This window comes from Arachis stenosperma, chromosome 1, assembly GCF_014773155.1.
Source record: "Arachis stenosperma cultivar V10309 chromosome 1, arast.V10309.gnm1.PFL2, whole genome shotgun sequence".
In the NCBI taxonomy this organism is placed as follows: Eukaryota; Viridiplantae; Streptophyta; class Magnoliopsida; order Fabales; family Fabaceae; genus Arachis; species Arachis stenosperma.
Genome location: NC_080377.1, coordinates 122,042,223 through 122,060,949, shown reverse-complemented (window position 1 = coordinate 122,060,949; position 18,727 = coordinate 122,042,223). Strand labels below are relative to the sequence as shown.

Genomic DNA, 18,727 nt, shown 5'->3' with positions numbered 1-18,727 from the left:
ATTTTTTGTTTGAATAAGTTATGTTTAATAAGAATAATTGAAATAGTATAAAGTGAAATTACTTGTTAATTTTTTTTTTTACCCAAGTGATGCAAATTTAAAACAGTGTTGGAAAATGTTTAAAATTGAATCTTTAATTTCTTTCACAACAGTTGTGAGTAAAAAGTTTGCTTTTATTGTATTTTTAATTGATCTATACAAAATTACAAATCATTTGCATCTTCTATTTTTAAATTTTTTATAGTATAGACTTTTCTTTCTTGTAACAAATGTTTGAATTTGTTTATCATATTTCTCTTTATAATTACACGAAGAGATGTTCTATGCAGTGCTAGTAAATTACTGTTAATAATTAATTAAAAAATTGATCACATTTATTTTCTTTTTTAAGTTATTAGAAAAAGAGCAATGAATAGCATATTGAAAGAAGTATAATTTTAATGAGTTATTTATAGAAATTATTAAATTATTTATTGGGGTTATAAATTTAAATTTATTGTATTATTTATAACGGTAAAATATAATAAATATAGGTGTTCCGTTGGCTATAACCTGGGTCAGGTAAAACTATAAATCGGAATCTTCTTAGAACTAAATAAAGAAACACGTGCTACTTAGGAGTACGTAAAGTACGTGCTTTGCTCTCCTAACGTGATTTGCTCTTCTAACGTGCTTATCTTAAGAAGTCAAACATCACTAAAGAGCAATTATCACATGCTCACATTCTCAACCGCTTCACAATATTAGACCCACTAAATAATCGCTTGTAGCACAATAATTCTATAAATACATTATGGAAGAGGTACACTATTCATTCTGAGTAATTTGATATTTATCTTTTACTCTTACTAACTTGAGCATTAGAGTGCCTTTGTAGGTGTCCACCGCTGCCGTTCTTGAAGAGAATGGACGTATCATCTCTCTTGTCCCAAAAAAAACGAGTTCGAACATCAGGAAAACGAGCTATATCTTAGAGTCGGCTATCCACACACAAGAACAATAGTGATATGAATTCTTGTAGCTAGGTTACAAATTTGGTTAGCCACCATTAATTTGTTATTATTGTTATTAGTAATTTTGTAGCCTAATTTGCATATATATCTATTACTTGTATATTTTATTTTTTTGTTGATTTAGAAATAATAGTTAATTTGAAAAAAATTGAGTAGTTGATTTATAAAATTTTGTCAAGTAAGCGATGTTACTGATATGACATTAATATGAAAAAAAAATATCTTAAAAATAATGTGGATAAACTTATCCATCTACTTTTATATATATTAAAAATAGATTGGATGTGAATGTGAATGTAATTTTAATAAAAACTATAAAATAATACTACTTCCAACATGAAGAAGAAAAAATATTATACTATATATTACTTCAAGGCTAGTAGTGGCTATTGCTAAGTTTTCTTGTTATCAAGTGGAAAAGTATGTGATATTGTGATGTTATGAAAGAAAAAATAATGCGGTGACACATCTGATCATGTAGAATATATCAAAGAACATGAGTAGTGGGAATTTATAATTAGACAGCCTAATGAAGGATTAAGATAGGTAGGGTGTTTTAGCATTTAAAGTGAAATTAGTGGGATTCTCCGACAAGGAAATAAACAAGACGACACATTAAAACATGATAAAGAGAGAGGGAATGCTCCACAGCACGCGGAGTTATTGTTGCATGATCTGGACTGGAGCCAGCTAAAACTTTCATTAATATTGGAACATCCTTAGACCTTAAAGAAAGCCAAAAAAACCTTTGGGACAATGTCAACTTCAAGTAACACAAGCAAGAATCTAGGCTTGTCACTTCTCATCAACTTGGTTGGATGCAACAAATATATGCAAATGCTTCTTGCACAAACTGTCCCGCACAAAAATCTACAAGGGCAGGTATATGGTCAGCTTCAAAAGTTGGTTAACTATTTTACTCGCACTCACCTAGCTTAAAGATAAAACTAAAGAGAACTATTTTGGACAAGCAAATGAGCATATATATTATATTAATCACTGTTTAAAAAAGGTAGTTCAATAATTGATCTCTATTACTCTACATAAAAAGCACAGATATCAAAGGGCAAAAGGAATAACAACTATATATATTGACACCAAGGTTCTAACTAACTCCAACAAAGCATTGGTTTATAGGGAAAAGATGTGACAGATATTCCGAACTTCAAATATATCTGGGAAAAATTGACTCAACCGAACTACTTCTGATTTCGGAAAATTGGATTGTATTAAATTGGATATGAAATCATATTAAGGAAATTAAATTTAAAATACAAGAAACTATATAATTTGAATTGGATTTTTTAATTTATAGATGGACTTTTCTGTCATTTAACTTTGCAGTAATATTGTGTTATGTAGCATTTTGGTCATAGATTTAACTTGTAAGTTTTACACTTTTATGAATCTATCAGTTTACCGCCAAAAAGTAGTCATTTAAATAAAAGGTAACAAATAATAGGTTTTTGAAAAATTTTATGAGAAATTTATAGGTTTTAAAAAGCATTTAAAATTTTAGGACTTATTTAGTATTTTCCAAATAATTTTTTCTAAAAAAATTAGTTATTATTTTAATTTTATAATTATGGACGATTGCATGACTTTAAGTCTTATTTATTATTTTTTTTAAGAATATTTGTAGCTTTGCAACTAGATTTATACTTTTATGCAAGTTGATGAACTTGATCATTTACATATGAAATTTAAGGAGAGAGCTCATTATTACGATGGAATGACGAAGGAACAGTTCAAGAAGATGCAGGAATTCATACAAGGTCGAAAGAAATACTCCAAATTGTAGGTTTTGTATTTGCAATGAACTTATTCCCATGCTGAAAAGAATACATGAAATTAGCCCTTCCTTTCAAGGCAAGTGAAGTTCATATTTGTTTATGAAGGATTACAAGTGTTAATAACACACAGCGAAAGTAATAAAGTAATTCTATTAATTTATTTTATATTTAAAATTTTATTGAAATAAAATGGATTAAATGTCAATACCTGAGTATCCTAGTGAATGAAAATTTTTTTTATAGTACGAAGGTACTATGTGTATCCACAGCGAGACTGATCCTTGTTGTCAACTCCTTGACCAATAGATTTAATTAAGAAATTTCTTATAACTCTTTGCACCAGCAATTCTTCACTAAGAATTGAAATATTTGTGTATGTGGAGATAAAAGAAAAAAACTTGTGTTATCTTTCTTTTATCATAGACACATATATATAGTATGAGATTGATGACTAATTTGTGAATCAAATTACAACTTAATTTAAAAAAGAATCAGTTAGGATCTTATCCATATTTAAAACTCATCATAGAATAAATAATTAATTATTTAATATTCTCAATTATCATATTATTATATTCATGGTGCTAGCAAAGAATATAATAATATTCCATTTGAATTAATATAATTATTTATTTGATCTAATCAAAATAATAATTAAATGATTATTTACCAAGGATTAGAACACTCGTTAGTGTATGACTCTATAGGTTCAATACTAAGCGAGTAGTAAATTAGTCATACTAGATTTACTAATCAATGTTGGTGTCTAGCAACGCTCCTTAACGACTCGATAGTACGAAGTAATAATATTTTTACTAAGAACCCAAGATGAGCAAAAAATACAACTCCTTCCATCTTTTCAGCTCTTGGCTAACTTTTAGAGTACGGTTTGATTGTCAAACTCTAACTTGTTACCATTATTATAATGAATTATGAATGACTTAAGAAACTCATTTCTTAATTCATTCAAACCTCTTGGCCAAGGCATTGTTTATTTTATTCATTATAATCGTAGAGCTCAAACTCATTACCATAGTTGATGGATTTCATTTTGACTAATCATTAATCCTACAAGTATTTAAACCATACTCAATGTCCATTCAACTAACACCGTAGGGTGTTAGGTGTCCGGAATCAAAGTATAACAAATACATTGTCAATTACTATGATAGTCGCAGGTCAAAGAAAAATTTTAATATTATGTTCATTATAAGAATATCCTATTGAGAAATATACGGTAACTATAATCATTAGGAATTATTAGAGTGAGTCAGTTCAATGGTTATATCTCTATATATACCATTTATATATATAATTTAATAAATGAGATCTATTAATCTTCATCCAATGAAAATTATTATATATATATATATATATATATATATATATATATATTAATCTATCCGAATCACTAATGTCCCATTTTTAGTGATTCTACGATTAAGAACAATTTAAATTAAAAGTACTCAAAAAACGTATACCTCATTATTACGATCCCTATCGTAATTATTCGTTTCTAATTTTGATTAAGGACATTATCATAAATTATAAAATTTTATTCTTATAAAAAGGAATAATAATAATAATTCATGATAGTATTTTGTTGGACATACACACTTATCTCCAACAATCTCTCACTTGCACTAGAGCCAATGACATATTGAATCTAGGACATACATGTATTTCCAACCAAATCTTCCACTTGCACTAGAGCCAATCAGTCATATATTTCAATCCCAATTCCCACATGTACTTATCAAACTCTTTTGAATCAAGTGCCTTACTGAATGGGTATGCTGCGTTATCCTTCCCAACAACCTTTTGAATTTCAACATCTTCACGTTTAACGATTTCTCTTATCAAATGATACCTTCTTAAGATATACTTAAATTTTGATGTGATCTTGGCTCTTTTGCTTGTGCAATGGCTCCATTATTGTCGCACAGTAATGGAAGTAGTTCTTTAATTGAAGGCACCACACCAAACCCGTTTATGAACTTCTTCATCCACACATCTTCTTTAGCAGTCTCACTTGTTGCTATGTACTCAACTTCAGTCGTTGAATCAGCTATAGTAGCTTGTTTGGAACTTTTCCAACTCACTGCACCACCGTTTAAGGTGAAAACATAACCTGAAGTAGATTTGCTATCATCTTTGTCTGAGACAAAACTTGCATCAGTGAACCCTTTTGGTATAAGTTCATAATCTCCATAGATGAGGAATTGGTCTTTGGTTCTTCTTAAATATTTAAGAATGGATTTAACCACCTTTCAATGTTCCTCACCAGGATTTGTTTGATATCGACTGGCTACTCCTAGCGCATATGCAACATGTACATGTCATGGTATACATGATAGCTCCCATTGCACTAGCATATGCTACTCATGCGTACTCTCTCTTCAGAAGTTTTAGGATAATCCTTTCTGTTGAGAGTAATTCCAGTGCCTATTGGTAAATAGCCCTTTTTGGAGTTTTTCATGTTATACCTTTTCAATATGGTATCAATGTACATAGACTGTGAGAGTCCAAGCAACTTTTTATATTTATCTCTCTATAGATCTTTATTCCTAGAATATAGGCTGCTTCTCCCAAATCTTTTATGGAGAATTGTTGAGATAGCCAAATTTTGGTATTTTGCAATGCTGGTACATCATTTCTTATTAGTAATATGTCATCAACATAGAGTACTAAGAAAATGACTATACTCCCACTAAACTTTTTGCATATGCAAGGATCCTCTTCACACTGGATAAAATCGAACTTTTTGATTATCTTATTAAAATAAATGTTCCAACTTCTAGAAGCTTGCTTTAGCCCATAAATGGCGCGTTGTAGCTTACAAACTTTACTATGATCAGACTGAAGTGTGAAACCTTCAGGTTGTGTCATGTACACTTCTTTTTTGAGTTCTCCATTAAGAAAAGTTGTTTTCACATCCATTTTTCATATTTCATAATCATAGTATGCTGCTATAACAAGTAGAATTCGAATAGATTTGAGCATTGCCACAAGAGAAAATGTTTCTTCATAATTTATTTCCTCCTTTTGACGGTATCCCTTGGCAACTAGACGGGCTTTATAGGTCTTTACTTTACCATCTGCTTCAATCTTTTTTTTGTAAATCCATTTGCAACCAATAGATTTTATGTCTTTTGAGGGTTCAACCAAAGTCCAAACATTGTTAATCCTCGTAAACTCTATTTCGGATTCCATGGCACTCTGCCATTTTAGACTTTCGGAACTTTGCATTGCCTCTTCATAAGTCTTAGGATCATTATCATCATAATCGATCCCATTTTCCACATCATCTTGCACCATTAGGTTTAGCTTTAGTGGTGGACGATGTTCTCTTGTGGACCGTCGAAGAGGTAGTTCTTGTACCAAATTTGGAGGTTGCTGAACCAGTTCCAAAGGTAGTTCAAGGATTGGTTCATTAATCTCTCTTTGAACTACTTTTGGTTTGTTATCTTCAATTCTTGAAGATAATAAATTTTGTGTTAGTTTGAGTACATCCAAAATTGGTTGCTCAACTTGAATTTCATATTCTTGAGCTTGTACTATTTCGTCATTGGTTTCTTGAACTTCATCAAGTTCTATTTCTTCATCTTATCTTCCTTCAAAAAGAAATTTCTTTTTTAAAAAGGTTCCACCTCTTGCCACAAACACTTTGTGATCAGAAGGGTGATAGAAATAATAACTCATTGTTTCTTTAGGGTAACCAATGAATCTACATTTATCGGACCTAGCATCAAGTTTATTACTTTGCAATTTCTTAACATATGCTGGACATCTCCAAACTCTAATGTGTTTGAGATTTGATTTTCGTCCTTTCCATATCTCATATGGTGTTGAAGAAACTGCTTTAGTGGGTACTTTATTTAGAAAATATGCTGTTGTTTCTAAAGTATAGCCCCATAAATTCAATGGAAGATCAGTAAAATCCATCATGGATCGAACCATATCTAATAAAGTTCGATTCTTCCTCTCTGAAACACCATTGTGTTGTGGAGTACCAGGAGGTGTCCATTGAGAAAGAATCCCATTTTTTCTTTAACTACTCAAGAAAATTACCATTTAGATATTCTCCTCCTTTATCAGATCTAAGCACCTTAACGCTTTTACCTGTTTGATTTTCAACTTCACTGCGAAAAATTTTGAACATTTCAAATGACTCAGATTTGTGTTTCATAAGATACACAAAGCCATATCTAGACATATCATCAGTGAAAGTGATAAAATAGGAATATACTCCTTTGACTTGAATTTTCATTGGTCCACAAACATCTGTATGTATTAGTCCCAATAATTCTGTAGCCCTTTCTCCATGTCCCATAAATGAAGTTTTGGTCATTTTTTTCTTTGAAACAGGATTCACAAGTTACATATGATTCATAATCATATTTGTTAAGGTAACCTTTTTTATGTAACTTAGAAATCATTTTTTTCTCCTATATGACCAAGTCTACAATGTCAAAGATATGATTCGTTTACTTTATTATTTCTCTCTCTTTTGAGAGTAGAAACATGCATGACAGAATTACCATTTAAATCGGGAAGAATATAAATGCCATATTGGAGATAGCCATTTACGTATAAGTCATCACCATAATAAGTAGAACAAATGTCATTTTTAATATTAAAATAAAAACCACGTTTGTCCAACATATAAACAGAAATAACATTTGCAACAAAATTATGAACATAATGACAATTCTCCAATACTAATGTCTTATTCGTAGGCATTGCTAAAAAAATAGATCATATACCTACAGCAGCAACATTTGATCTGTTCTCGACTTGAAGGTAAGTTTCTCCCTTCTTCAGCCATCTACTTACTCGTAGTCCCTGCAAAGAATTGCAAATATTATAAGCACTTCCGGTATCTAATATCCATATAGAAGAATTAATAGTAGTTAAAGAAATCATGAAAATTGTTTTCAAGTATGTTTTACCTTTCTCTTTGGTTTTCAAAGAAGCAAGGTACTCCTTGCAGTTTCTTTTCTAACGACCTTTGTCTTTACAATAAAAGCATTCAGCATCATTTTTGTCAGCCTTTTCTTGTTTGCCCTTGGGTTTGGTCACACCACCTTTAGGTGCCATGGGTTCTCTTTTAAAATTATTCTTTCTATTTTTTTTGCTTTCCATTTTTCTTTCTTCTTAGAAGAGCTGCCAACTACCATAGCAACTCTTTTTTTTTTCTCAGATGCAATTTTATTATTATAATCAATTAGCATGTTAAGCATTTCATGAAGATCACAACTTACTTTAATCATATTAAAACTAACAATGAATTGTGAAAAATTTTCTAGAAGAGATTGCAAGATCAAATCTTGTGAAAGTTTTTTGTCCAATTTGCATCCCAACTTCTCAAGTTATTCAATAAAATCAATCATCTTAAGAACATGGGGTCCAACAGGAGAGTCCACATCAAGTGTGAATCTAAACAAAGTTTTGGACAATTGATATCGGGTCGTCTTACTTTGTGCACCATACATCTTTTTAAGATGTTCAACAATAGTTGGTGGATCCATATCCTGATGTTGTCTCTGAAGATCAGAACCCATGAATGCCAGAATGATGCATTTAGCAGTAAGACAATTTTTCAAGCACTTCTGGTAAGCCTTGGTTGCCTCATTATTCGTAACAGCAGGCTTATCGATTATATCAATTAGCCTTTCATGCATGAGAATAATTCTCAAATTGCAATACCAATCATCATAATTGGCTCTAGCCAATTTGTTATTTTCAAGTATGCCACGCAGTGATAGAGCAGACATATTATTCATGAATCTAAAAGGAAAAGACAAATATAAGTAAGTATTCACACCTACAAATAACACTTTTTACAATAATTATTATTATAGAAAATTAAAAATTTTTTATTTCTTAAATTAAGTGTTAAAAAAATATTTAAAATCATGAATGGGTATCTTGGTATCACATACAATTTTAATCCCAAATAATTTTCTGGTTGTCAGGTTATTATTTAATTGAATTATATTTTATACCCCTAGGTTGTCTAGGTTCAAGTAAAAATTAATTCATTCCATGTATTAAATACATATATAAATTTTATTCTTGAGTACAAATCTCCTGCTTGTCAGGTAACTCCTGATAAATAAAGTATAAAATTTATTTATCCTTTTTTTTCTTTTAGTTTTATTTCATAAATAAATAAAAATAATAATAACAGTATGTTCCTTAACATACATATAATTTTATCCCATATAAATTTATAATTTTGACAATAGCATCCCATGTCATTATTAGGAATCACATTCACTATAATAAGAAAACTTAAATTAATCCTATTAATTCTGTAAATTTTGCAATAAAACTTTAAACACAAAAGGGCCATGACTTTGATACCACTAAAGGATTACAAGTGTTCATAACACGCAGCGGAAGTAATAAAGTAATCCTATTGATCTATTTTGTGTTTAAAACTTTATTGAAATAAAATGGGTTAGATGCCAATACCTAAGTACCCTAGTGAATGAAAACTTTCTCCTTTGATAGTACAAAGATACTATGTGTATTCACACTGAGACTGATTCTTCTTGTCAACTCCTTAACCAATGGATTTAACCGAAAAATTTCTTGCAACTCATTGCACCAGCAATTCTTCAATAAGAATTGGAATATTTGTGTATGTGGAGGTAAAAGAAAAAAACTTATGTTGTCTTTCTTTTATCATATACACATATATGTAGTATGAGATTGGTGACTGATTTGTGAATCAAATTATAACTTAATTTAAAACAGAATCAGTTAGAATCTTATCCATATTTAAAACTCATTATAGAATAAATAATTAATTATTTAATATTCTCAATTATAATATTATTATATTCATGGTGCTAGCAAAGAATATAATAATATTCCATTTGAATTAATATAATTATTTATTTGATCTAATCAAAATAATAATTAAATGATTATTTACCAAGGATTAGAACACTCGTTAGTGTGTGACCCCATAAGTTCAATACTAAATGGGTAGTAAATTAGTCATACTAGATTTACTAATCAAGGTTGGCGTCCAACAACGCTCCTTGACGACCCGATAGTATGAAGTAATAATATTTTTACTAAGAACCCAAGATGAGCAAAAAATACAACTCCTTCCATCTTTTTAGCTCTTGGCTAACTTTTAGAGTACGGTTTGATTGTCAAACTCTAACTTTTTACCATTATTATAATTAATTATGAATGACTTAAAAAACTCATTTCTTAATTCATTCAAACTCCTTGACCAAGGCATTGTTTATTTCATTCATTATAATCGTAGAGCTCAAACTCATTACCATAGTTGATGGATTCCATTTTGATTTATCATTAATTTTACAAGTATTTAAATCATACACAATGTCCATTCAACTAACACCGTATGGTGTTAGGTGTCCGGAATCAAAGTATAACAAATACATTATCAATTACTATGATAGTCGCAGGTCAAGGGAAAATTCTAATATTATGTTCATCATAAGAAATATCCTATTGATAAATATACGGTAACTATAACCATTATTTTATATATATATATATATATATATATATATATATATATATATATATATATATATATTCGAATCACCAATGTTCCATTTTTAATAATTTTATGATTAAGAACAATTTAAAGTAAAAGTACTCAAAAAACATATATTTCATTATTACGATCTCTATCGTAATTATTCGTTTCTAATTTTAATTAAGAACACTATCGTAAATTATAAAAGTTTATTCTTATAAAAAGAAATAATAATAATAATTCATAATAGTATTTTGTTGGATATACACACTTATCTCCAACCGTTTCTCCCAATAACTACTTATAGTTATATATCAAAATTAGTCGTCTTAATTTTTTATTTAGAGATATTAATTTAAGAATAATGCTATATATCTAAATTTTCCTGTTAACTAAGTCTAATTAAATTAGTTTAATATAACAAAAATTAATTATAATTAATTTTATTTTAAATTTTATTATTTAATTTGGTTAGACTTAATTTATAAAAAAAATTAGATATGCAGTATTACTTCTAATTTAGAGCGTCTAAAAAACAACCGTCATGAAAAGCAAGGAGAAGGAAATGGTTAACAATGCTTTGAAAGAGTGTAGATTTGGGGAGGTGAAGTGAAGAAGAGACAAGGGACATTAGAAACTTTCCATAGATATGCTTAAGGAAGAACTGTAGCGCAGAAGGCAGGATCCGCGAGAGAAGCTGAGCGCTATTTTTTTTTTTAAAATGATCAAAGGAGCGAGGGAGGCAAGGAGAAGGAGTCGGGAGATGGGAATTGTTCGGTTTGAGGTTTTTCGGGTCAAATTTCCGGGTAATGTTTGGTTTGAGTTTCTTTTTTTTTTTGGGTGAGGGTTTGAGTTTCTAAGTTTGGGTCTGAAATTGTTTTTGGATAGTGGGTCTGGGAACTAGCGCCAGGCTTTGTTGTGTTTTCCAATGTTTAGGCTTGTCAAAAGTCTTATACAAACGAAACAGTCTTCACGACCAAAAATAGAAAACAGACGACTTAACAACTGATAAATATTTCTAAGTCTGATAATTATTGTTTCTTGGCCTGCTTGACATAGATTAATATTTTTAGGAGCACACTGATAAATAAGTTCTCAAAAATTTACAATTGGAAATTTGGAATAGATTAGTTAAAAAAAAGAATACCAATCAATTTTTCTATTATATTAGACATAAACACATTACTTTTAGATTAGTCCTATAATCAGAATAAATGGTCTTAATTTAAATGTAACTTGTTCTATATGATTTTATTGGTTAAAAAATTTTCCTTGGTAAAAATTAACACGATAAAATTTTACATTTAAAATTTAATATTAATAAATATTGTTTATTTTATATAATTGACTTTATATAGCCACAATAGTTGACCATAGCTGGAAGGGCCTTACAAGTTACTAGTTAAAATTAAATGCTGTAAGAAAATCACAACTAGGAAGTCGCATATGATGTGACTGAACCGGAGAACATCGCATGATGTGCTGAGAATACGATTATTGTATACGTGTATTCATAGTAGATCATTTAAAATTTGGGAGCTACTCAAATGAAGATGCAAAAAACATCTTTTTATGAAGATGCTTTGTATAAAAGTGTGATTTATTAATTTGGCCACACTTCAAATAAAAACAACACTTTCATAACATATCAAAATCTAATCCTACAATCCATCATCCAAGGGTCAAAAAGAAAAATCATCATATGAAGATAATTATAATATCTTTATGGGAGTACCCACCTTAAAATTTTACTAATTTTTGCATAATATACGAGAAACTCGTCAACTCGTCAATAACGTATTCTTAGTATAGTATACTATGTATGCATGAGAAAACAATATAATAATTCATGCCAAGAGGACTCTGCTGCTACTGAGGCTTTATTTCTTGTACGTATACCGTGTTGATGCTATCAATTCTGTTGTTGAAAGTTGAAACTCTCGCGTTGCGTTGCTGAACAGCTAGCTTAGTTATGGCTTAAATCCTCCCAAAGAGTTTGGTGGTTGATTAGCCACATGATTCTGCCGTCCAGCTATTAATTCATTAATTATTATCTGTTAATATTTTATTTATTTTGAAAATGAAGGCTTAAGTGAGGCCTCCTTAAGTGACTAGTATATGTAACTATGTATTTACTTTGCCAGCTTTCATAATTCATTCTAAGTAGTGAAAGTGAAACCATGCATCATTTATCCAACGTATCTTACAATATTCATTATTATTATTGATAAAATTACATTTTAGTACATGAAATGATAATATGCTAATATGCTATGTTTCTCACAAAAAAGCTACACAGAAAGTTATTTTGATTTGTACGTGAACGTTCGATGCTGAAAATAATAAAGCTCACATGCAAAATTACAAAAAATAGTTTTAGTATTAAAAGTATTTCATCACATGGTGGGACAATAATGCTTGCCAGTTATAGATGCAAGAACAAATACATTTATAATATCTGGCCTTCTTCATAAAATCATAATATGCATTTCCATGTTACTTGTGGAAATCTTATGGCTAATACAATTTTACTCAGACTATGAATTGGGGTAAAAGTTAATTAACGGCTCTGTATTCTTGACTTTCACCTATCACCTCCACCAACCGGCATTCAATGTTTTTACCTGCCACAAGAATAATTTCTATTCAGATGTATTCTACACTTTAAAAGCAGATATGTCAGTTTTATCGTTAAGAAATACTAGAAATTCAAGAAATTATTGTTTTTAACCAGTAATTATTAGATTATTAATCTAAAGTAATTAGACTAATAATTAAAAAAACTGACATAAAAATAATAAATTCGTTTGACTACTCTTGAATTTTTCTATCATTTCTTAACAAGTAAAGTAAATCCTTTTTAGTTCTACAGTTTTACTAATCTATAGTAATTTTTTTTAATATTACTAATCTAATGATATAACTTAAAATAATTTTTCCGGAAACTTTACTTTTATTGTATTCCATCCTTCCAAAATTTAACGAGATCAAATTTAATTTGGATGTGAAAACTACTCCTTTTAGATGGAAATTAATTAAATCCGGCAATAACTTTAATCTACTCTGATTGTTTGCTAATAATCGTACTTAAAGTTGTTGATGGTTGGGGAATGACATTATGAACTCACCGGCTAATTATAATAAAACAATAATCATAGAAGTTTGAAATTTTCGGCCATGCAAGTTTACTTAACACTTATCTAATTATAATTATTTTAAGTCTAAGTATTGCATTAATGGCATGTGGTATGTAGACTGGTAGTAGATATCTGCGTTCTTTTTTCCCTCTATAAATAGCTGCTTGAGAAGCTTTGTAATTACAAGCAAAATCAAATCAAAGATAAGATAAGATGGGGCATTCACATAAGAATGTGGGTGCACTTGTAATGATATTTGTTTTGGTGATAGGGATAGCAGAATGCCGAAGGTTCAAAGAAGAAGAACTTGTTGATGGATATGGAGGAGCTGGTTTAGGTGCTGGTGGTGGTGGTGGTTTTGGTGGGGGTGGAGGTGCTGGCTCTGGTGGCGGGGTTGGTTTTGGAAGTGGCAAAGGTGGTGGTATAGGAGCTGGAATTGGTGGAGGTGGTGGAGCTGGAGGTGGTGCTGGTGGTGGTTTTGGAGGTGGACATGGTGGTGGCATTGGAGGAGGAGCCGGTGCTGGTGCTGGTGCAGGCTTTGGAGGTGGACATGGTGGTGGCGTTGGAGGAGGTGGTGGATTTGGAGGAGGGGGAGGTGGAGGCTCTGGTGGAGGCTCTGGAGGTGGTTCTGGTCTAGGCTTTGGAGCTGGTTCCGGTAGTGGTAGCGGTGGGGGATCTGGTGGCGGTGGAGGTGGAGGTGGTGGAGGAGGAGGTGGAGGAGGAAGTGGAGGAGGAGGTGGATTTGGTGGAGGTGGTGGCTTTGGAGGTGGACATGGGGGTGACATTGGAAACGTAGGATCTGGCGGTTGCAACGGTAGTTGTGAAGGTGGTGGTGGTGGATATCCACCACCATAGATGGTGAGATAAATTAATATATATGATTGCATGAAATGTAGTGCTCTTTTGTTTTTTGTTTTCTTTTTGATCATATATCATGCAGTGTAATGCACAATATAGTGCCTCTTCATGGAACCAAATACGTAATTCGTATTTTATTATTAATTAAATAAACAATTTTATCATGAAAACTAAGCCTTCATCTTATTATTAGAGTTAACTACACATTATCATTGCCATAGTATGTAGGTGATGAGATATAAATTTTAGAGTTGTTATATAGCTTAAATTAAATTAACAGGCCAGCCATAAATGAAAGGCACATGGCATCACTTGCAGATTGCACAGAATATGAAGTATGCGTATGTATGTCACTTGAATAGAGAGTGTGACCAGGGAAACAAAAACTACTATCAGAACTTATTTTATTTTTCTTTTATTAATTGTTTTAATAATTAATATTAAATAACAAAAGTGCGATATAAAAGCTTCTGCCAACAGTATATATATAATTAATAAGCACGTAGCTCCATTGGCCATGTATATTCGAGTACTATACAATATACATGGACATTGCAGAGTGGCGGTGAACAGCAATAGATATTAGCATTTTCACTTATACATGTTTTTTTTTTATATTTTTACAAAAGTAATATATATTTATAAAAAAAATCATCAAATCAGTTATTATATTTTATTTATATATAAATATTAGTCAAATCTCTGGTGACTAAGTTAACGATATGATCATAAGTGATTAGAAATTGACCTGATAATAAAAAGTTAACAATTGTTATAGTTCAAAAGTTATAGATTGATTGTCATTAATCTATCGGAGGTAATTAAATTTTTTTACCATAGACACAAATTTGAAAATTTAGAAGAGATCAAAGACTAGAATGATAATTTTTTTTTGTCTTTTTGTTTGATTGAAAAGTACTTTGAGGATACCGCAGAGATGAAGAGACGAACATGAGGAAGATATGGCCTTCTTTCCCATAACCGAGATCATACACTGATCTCTCTTCTCCCATCTAAGAAAAAAGAAAAACACTATTTTTCATTTTGTTTTTCTCACACTAAAGACTAAAACTCTTCAATCACTTCTGTTCTCTCCTTTAATCTCCTTTTTTTTTTGGTATTGGCTTTTTTCTCTTTTGTGTTTCCCGAACTATGGGTTTCTTGGGCTAAACAGGATACTCTTGAGCCCAATGTAAAATATCAAACTGAACTTTGGGTTTATGGGCCAAACAAGGTACCCTTGAGCCCAAAGTCTTATAAAAAATGTGTTCTTAGTGATAACGAAAGTAAATGGTCGGAGACCAAAATGATAAAGAAAAGGGAAAGCAAATGTCGCTCTCCCAAATAGGGAAAAAAATGAAAGCTCCATTTTAAGACTCAAAAGAGAAAAAGAACTATTAAAAACAAAAAGCACTATAAACGAAAAACAAGAGAGTTGACATAAAGCACCAAAAAGCTTAGATAAGTTTTATTTGGGCCTAAGGCCTGTTTCTTTAACCCCAAAACCCCGTAATTTCACAAAAAGAACCCGACCAAAAATATTGGAGGAGGAAAAAAAGTTGAAGAATCTGTATCCATTCTACAACGCAGTACGCAGGGTATTTGGTTTGGTTTGAGAATCGAGAAGGATAACATGTCACGTGTCACATTCATCTCTCGGCTTCACGCATTTCAAAACTTGCCACTCCATCCCAACCTCCCTCCATGTACTTTACCATTCACATAATTCAGACATTCACTCGATCCAAATCTAAATAATAGCAACTTCTGGAAAATCACTATTCGAACCGTGCAAGAGTGGTTTCGGCTCAACCATGGACCGGTCTTCATCGGAGAATCTAATTCTTGTAAACCGGGAACCAAACGGCGTCGCTATCATAACCATTAACCGCCCCGGATCTCTCAACTCTCTCACCCGCCCCATGATGGTGGACCTTGCTCAGGCCTTCAAGGCCCTCGACCAAGACCACTCCGTCAAGGTCATCATACTCACCGGCTCCGGTCGATCATTCTGCTCCGGCGTCGACCTAACCGCCGCCGAGGACGTCTTCAAGGGCGACGTCAAGGACCCCGAAAGCGACCCCGTTATTCAAATGGATCGCTGCCGGAAGCCCATAATCGGAGCCATCAAGGGATTCGCGATCACCGCCGGGTTCGAGATTTCACTCGCCTGTGACATCTTGGTCGCCGCCAAAGGATCAAAGTTCATAGACACCCACGCCAGGTTTTACAAATTTTGCAATTTATTTGATGTAACTTTGCTATTTGACGAATTTCAAAATTTTAAAAACATTTTGGGGCTTTCTTTTTTTGGTAGGTTTGGGATATTTCCTTCGTGGGGTTTGTCTCAGAAGCTTTCGCGGATCATAGGAGTGAATAAGGCACGAGAGGTGTCCCTGACGGCGACGCCTTTGACCGCGGAGGTTGCTGAGAAATTGGGTTTTGTGAATCATGTCGTTGAGGACAGTGAAGTGTTGAAGAAAAGCAGAGAAATTGCAGAAGCCATAATGAAAAACAATCAGGACTTGGTGTTGAGATACAAGTCGGTCATAAACGACGGCATCAAGCTAGATCTTGGCCGTGCTCTTTCGCTTGAAAAGGTCCGCTTTTCTTTCATTTTTTTTTTGAGTTACATATATGAGTTTTTTGTTGGGTACATGTTACATAGATGAGTTTATGTATGATTATTTAAAAGTACGTGAATTGCTCTGTACTTTGGGATGGGTCTATGTAAATAAATTTTATATATTCTTAGACGGATAGAATTGAAAGATGAGGAGAAATTATAGCTGCAAGTTATTAGAGTAATAGTGAGTATAGTAAACTTGAAAAGTTAGCATTTGGGACATCTTGTATTAATGTTTAATCAAACAGAACAGGGAATTCGCCAATCATCTTGCAAAAATCTATTTAAGAGCTTGTTGCTAAAACCTTTGGATGTTACATTCTTCAGTATTCACTTTCTGTTTGGTTTTTATGCATCATTGTTCTTGGCAATCTTCCTGGTCAGCTAGATAACTTGTGCATTTGCATATGGAATTTCAGGAGAGAGCTCATGATTATTACAATGGAATGACAAAGGAGCAATTCAAAAAGATGCAGGAATTCATAGCTGGGAGAAAGAAACCGTCCAAATTGTAGCTTTTGAATTTACTCTCATGGTGAAAAGAATACATGTTGTTCTCCCCTTAGGGGTTGATGTCTTACATGTCAATGTTCACATTTGTTTTTCACAATAACTGTTTCTAGTTATATATCCAGTTAAGTCATTTTCATTTTATTTTGAGTATCAACTATATGTATTTCATCAACAGTTCTTATATGAAAAATACTCAATTTATAGGGTAGAAGCCTTGCAGAAAAAACAAGGAGAAGAATAACGGAGGAGGATGGTAGTTTATAAGGATGAATATGTTAGTCTCATCGTCTTCAACTTTTAAGATAACTTTTAAAGGTGGATTTGCTCACTTGGGTAGTTGGGTTGAAGAAGAGGCAAGGAACGCTAACTTTTTATAGAAACGATTAGGTTGTGTTTGGAAATAAGACCGAGAGATAGAAATCTATTCTATCTATTCTATTATATAAAAATCGGATTTTTACACTTAATGATGAAGTTGACGTGGAGAGTGTTTCTCGATTTAATTATTTTAATTCATTCAATATAATTTATTACCATGACTTAATTATAGACAATACATATATTAATTATAATCGCAAATTATGATCAATTAGATCAATTAGCATTATTTAACATATCTGAATATTTATTATAGAATATTACGTCTTTATTATTTCGATTTTCTTAGTACCTATAAATACTCTTCTATATTGTATCATTCTACACAATTTAAATACACAAAAACCTTTTTTTCTATTACTCTCTCTTATCCTTTTTAATAATAATAAATATAATTTAATTTAGTTAGAAGTTTATTATTTTATAGTCTTCTATAAAATACTTTTTATCACTTTAGATATTTTAACTCTTTTTTCTTTTTTTTTTCTCTTTACATGTAATTTTATTGTGCATTAACTTTGTTTATTTAATGATGAAATATACTCATGTTAATTCTATCATATAATAGTTTGTTTTTTTCCTATGTATTTTGATTTGTATAATTACTATTGATTTTACTGTTTTCGATCTTACTGTTTTTGTTTTTTTGAATTATTTTTTATTTTTTTAAGTGACTTGATAATTTAAAAAAAAAGCAAAAAAAAAAAAAAGAAAAAGAGATGACCAAAGACAAATGTTAGAAGTCTAAAACAACATCATTCCTCAACATTATTATTATTATTAATATGAACTTCTTCTTTTTTTCTAACATTCATTAATACAAGCTTCGTTTCTTTTTCTTAATTATTATTAATACTTTTATTCTTTTCTTCTCTAAT

General features: G+C 31.2%; 2 protein-coding genes across 2 annotated transcripts; both read left to right on the top strand.

Moving 5' to 3' along the window:
- The first annotated feature begins 13,687 nt into the window (after nt 1–13,687).
- Nucleotides 13,688–14,329, top strand: LOC130933178 (glycine-rich cell wall structural protein-like). The gene has a single exon (XM_057862729.1). The coding sequence runs from the start codon at nt 13,688–13,690 to the stop codon at nt 14,327–14,329; it is 642 nt and encodes a 213-aa protein (XP_057718712.1).
- Nucleotides 14,330–15,953: 1,624 nt separating this feature from the next.
- LOC130983240 (probable enoyl-CoA hydratase 1, peroxisomal) lies at nt 15,954–17,950 on the top strand. Its single transcript, XM_057907483.1, has 3 exons — nt 15,954–16,556; nt 16,650–16,932; nt 17,378–17,950. Exons 1-3 carry the CDS (start codon nt 16,147–16,149, stop codon nt 17,471–17,473), a joined length of 789 nt encoding a protein of 262 aa, XP_057763466.1. The 5' UTR covers nt 15,954–16,146; the 3' UTR covers nt 17,474–17,950.
- Nucleotides 17,951–18,727: the final 777 nt, after the last annotated feature.

Coding starts and splice junctions, on each gene's coding strand:
- LOC130933178 (XM_057862729.1), top strand. CDS start 13,688: ATGGGGCATTCACATAAGAATGTGGGTGCACTTGTAATGATATTTGTT.
- LOC130983240 (XM_057907483.1), top strand. CDS start 16,147: ATGGACCGGTCTTCATCGGAGAATCTAATTCTTGTAAACCGGGAACCA. Junction 16,557..16,649: donor TTCATAGACACCCACGCCAG/GTTTTACAAATT, acceptor TTTTTTTGGTAG/GTTTGGGATATTTCCTTCGT. Junction 16,933..17,377: donor GTGCTCTTTCGCTTGAAAAG/GTCCGCTTTTCT, acceptor ATGGAATTTCAG/GAGAGAGCTCATGATTATTA.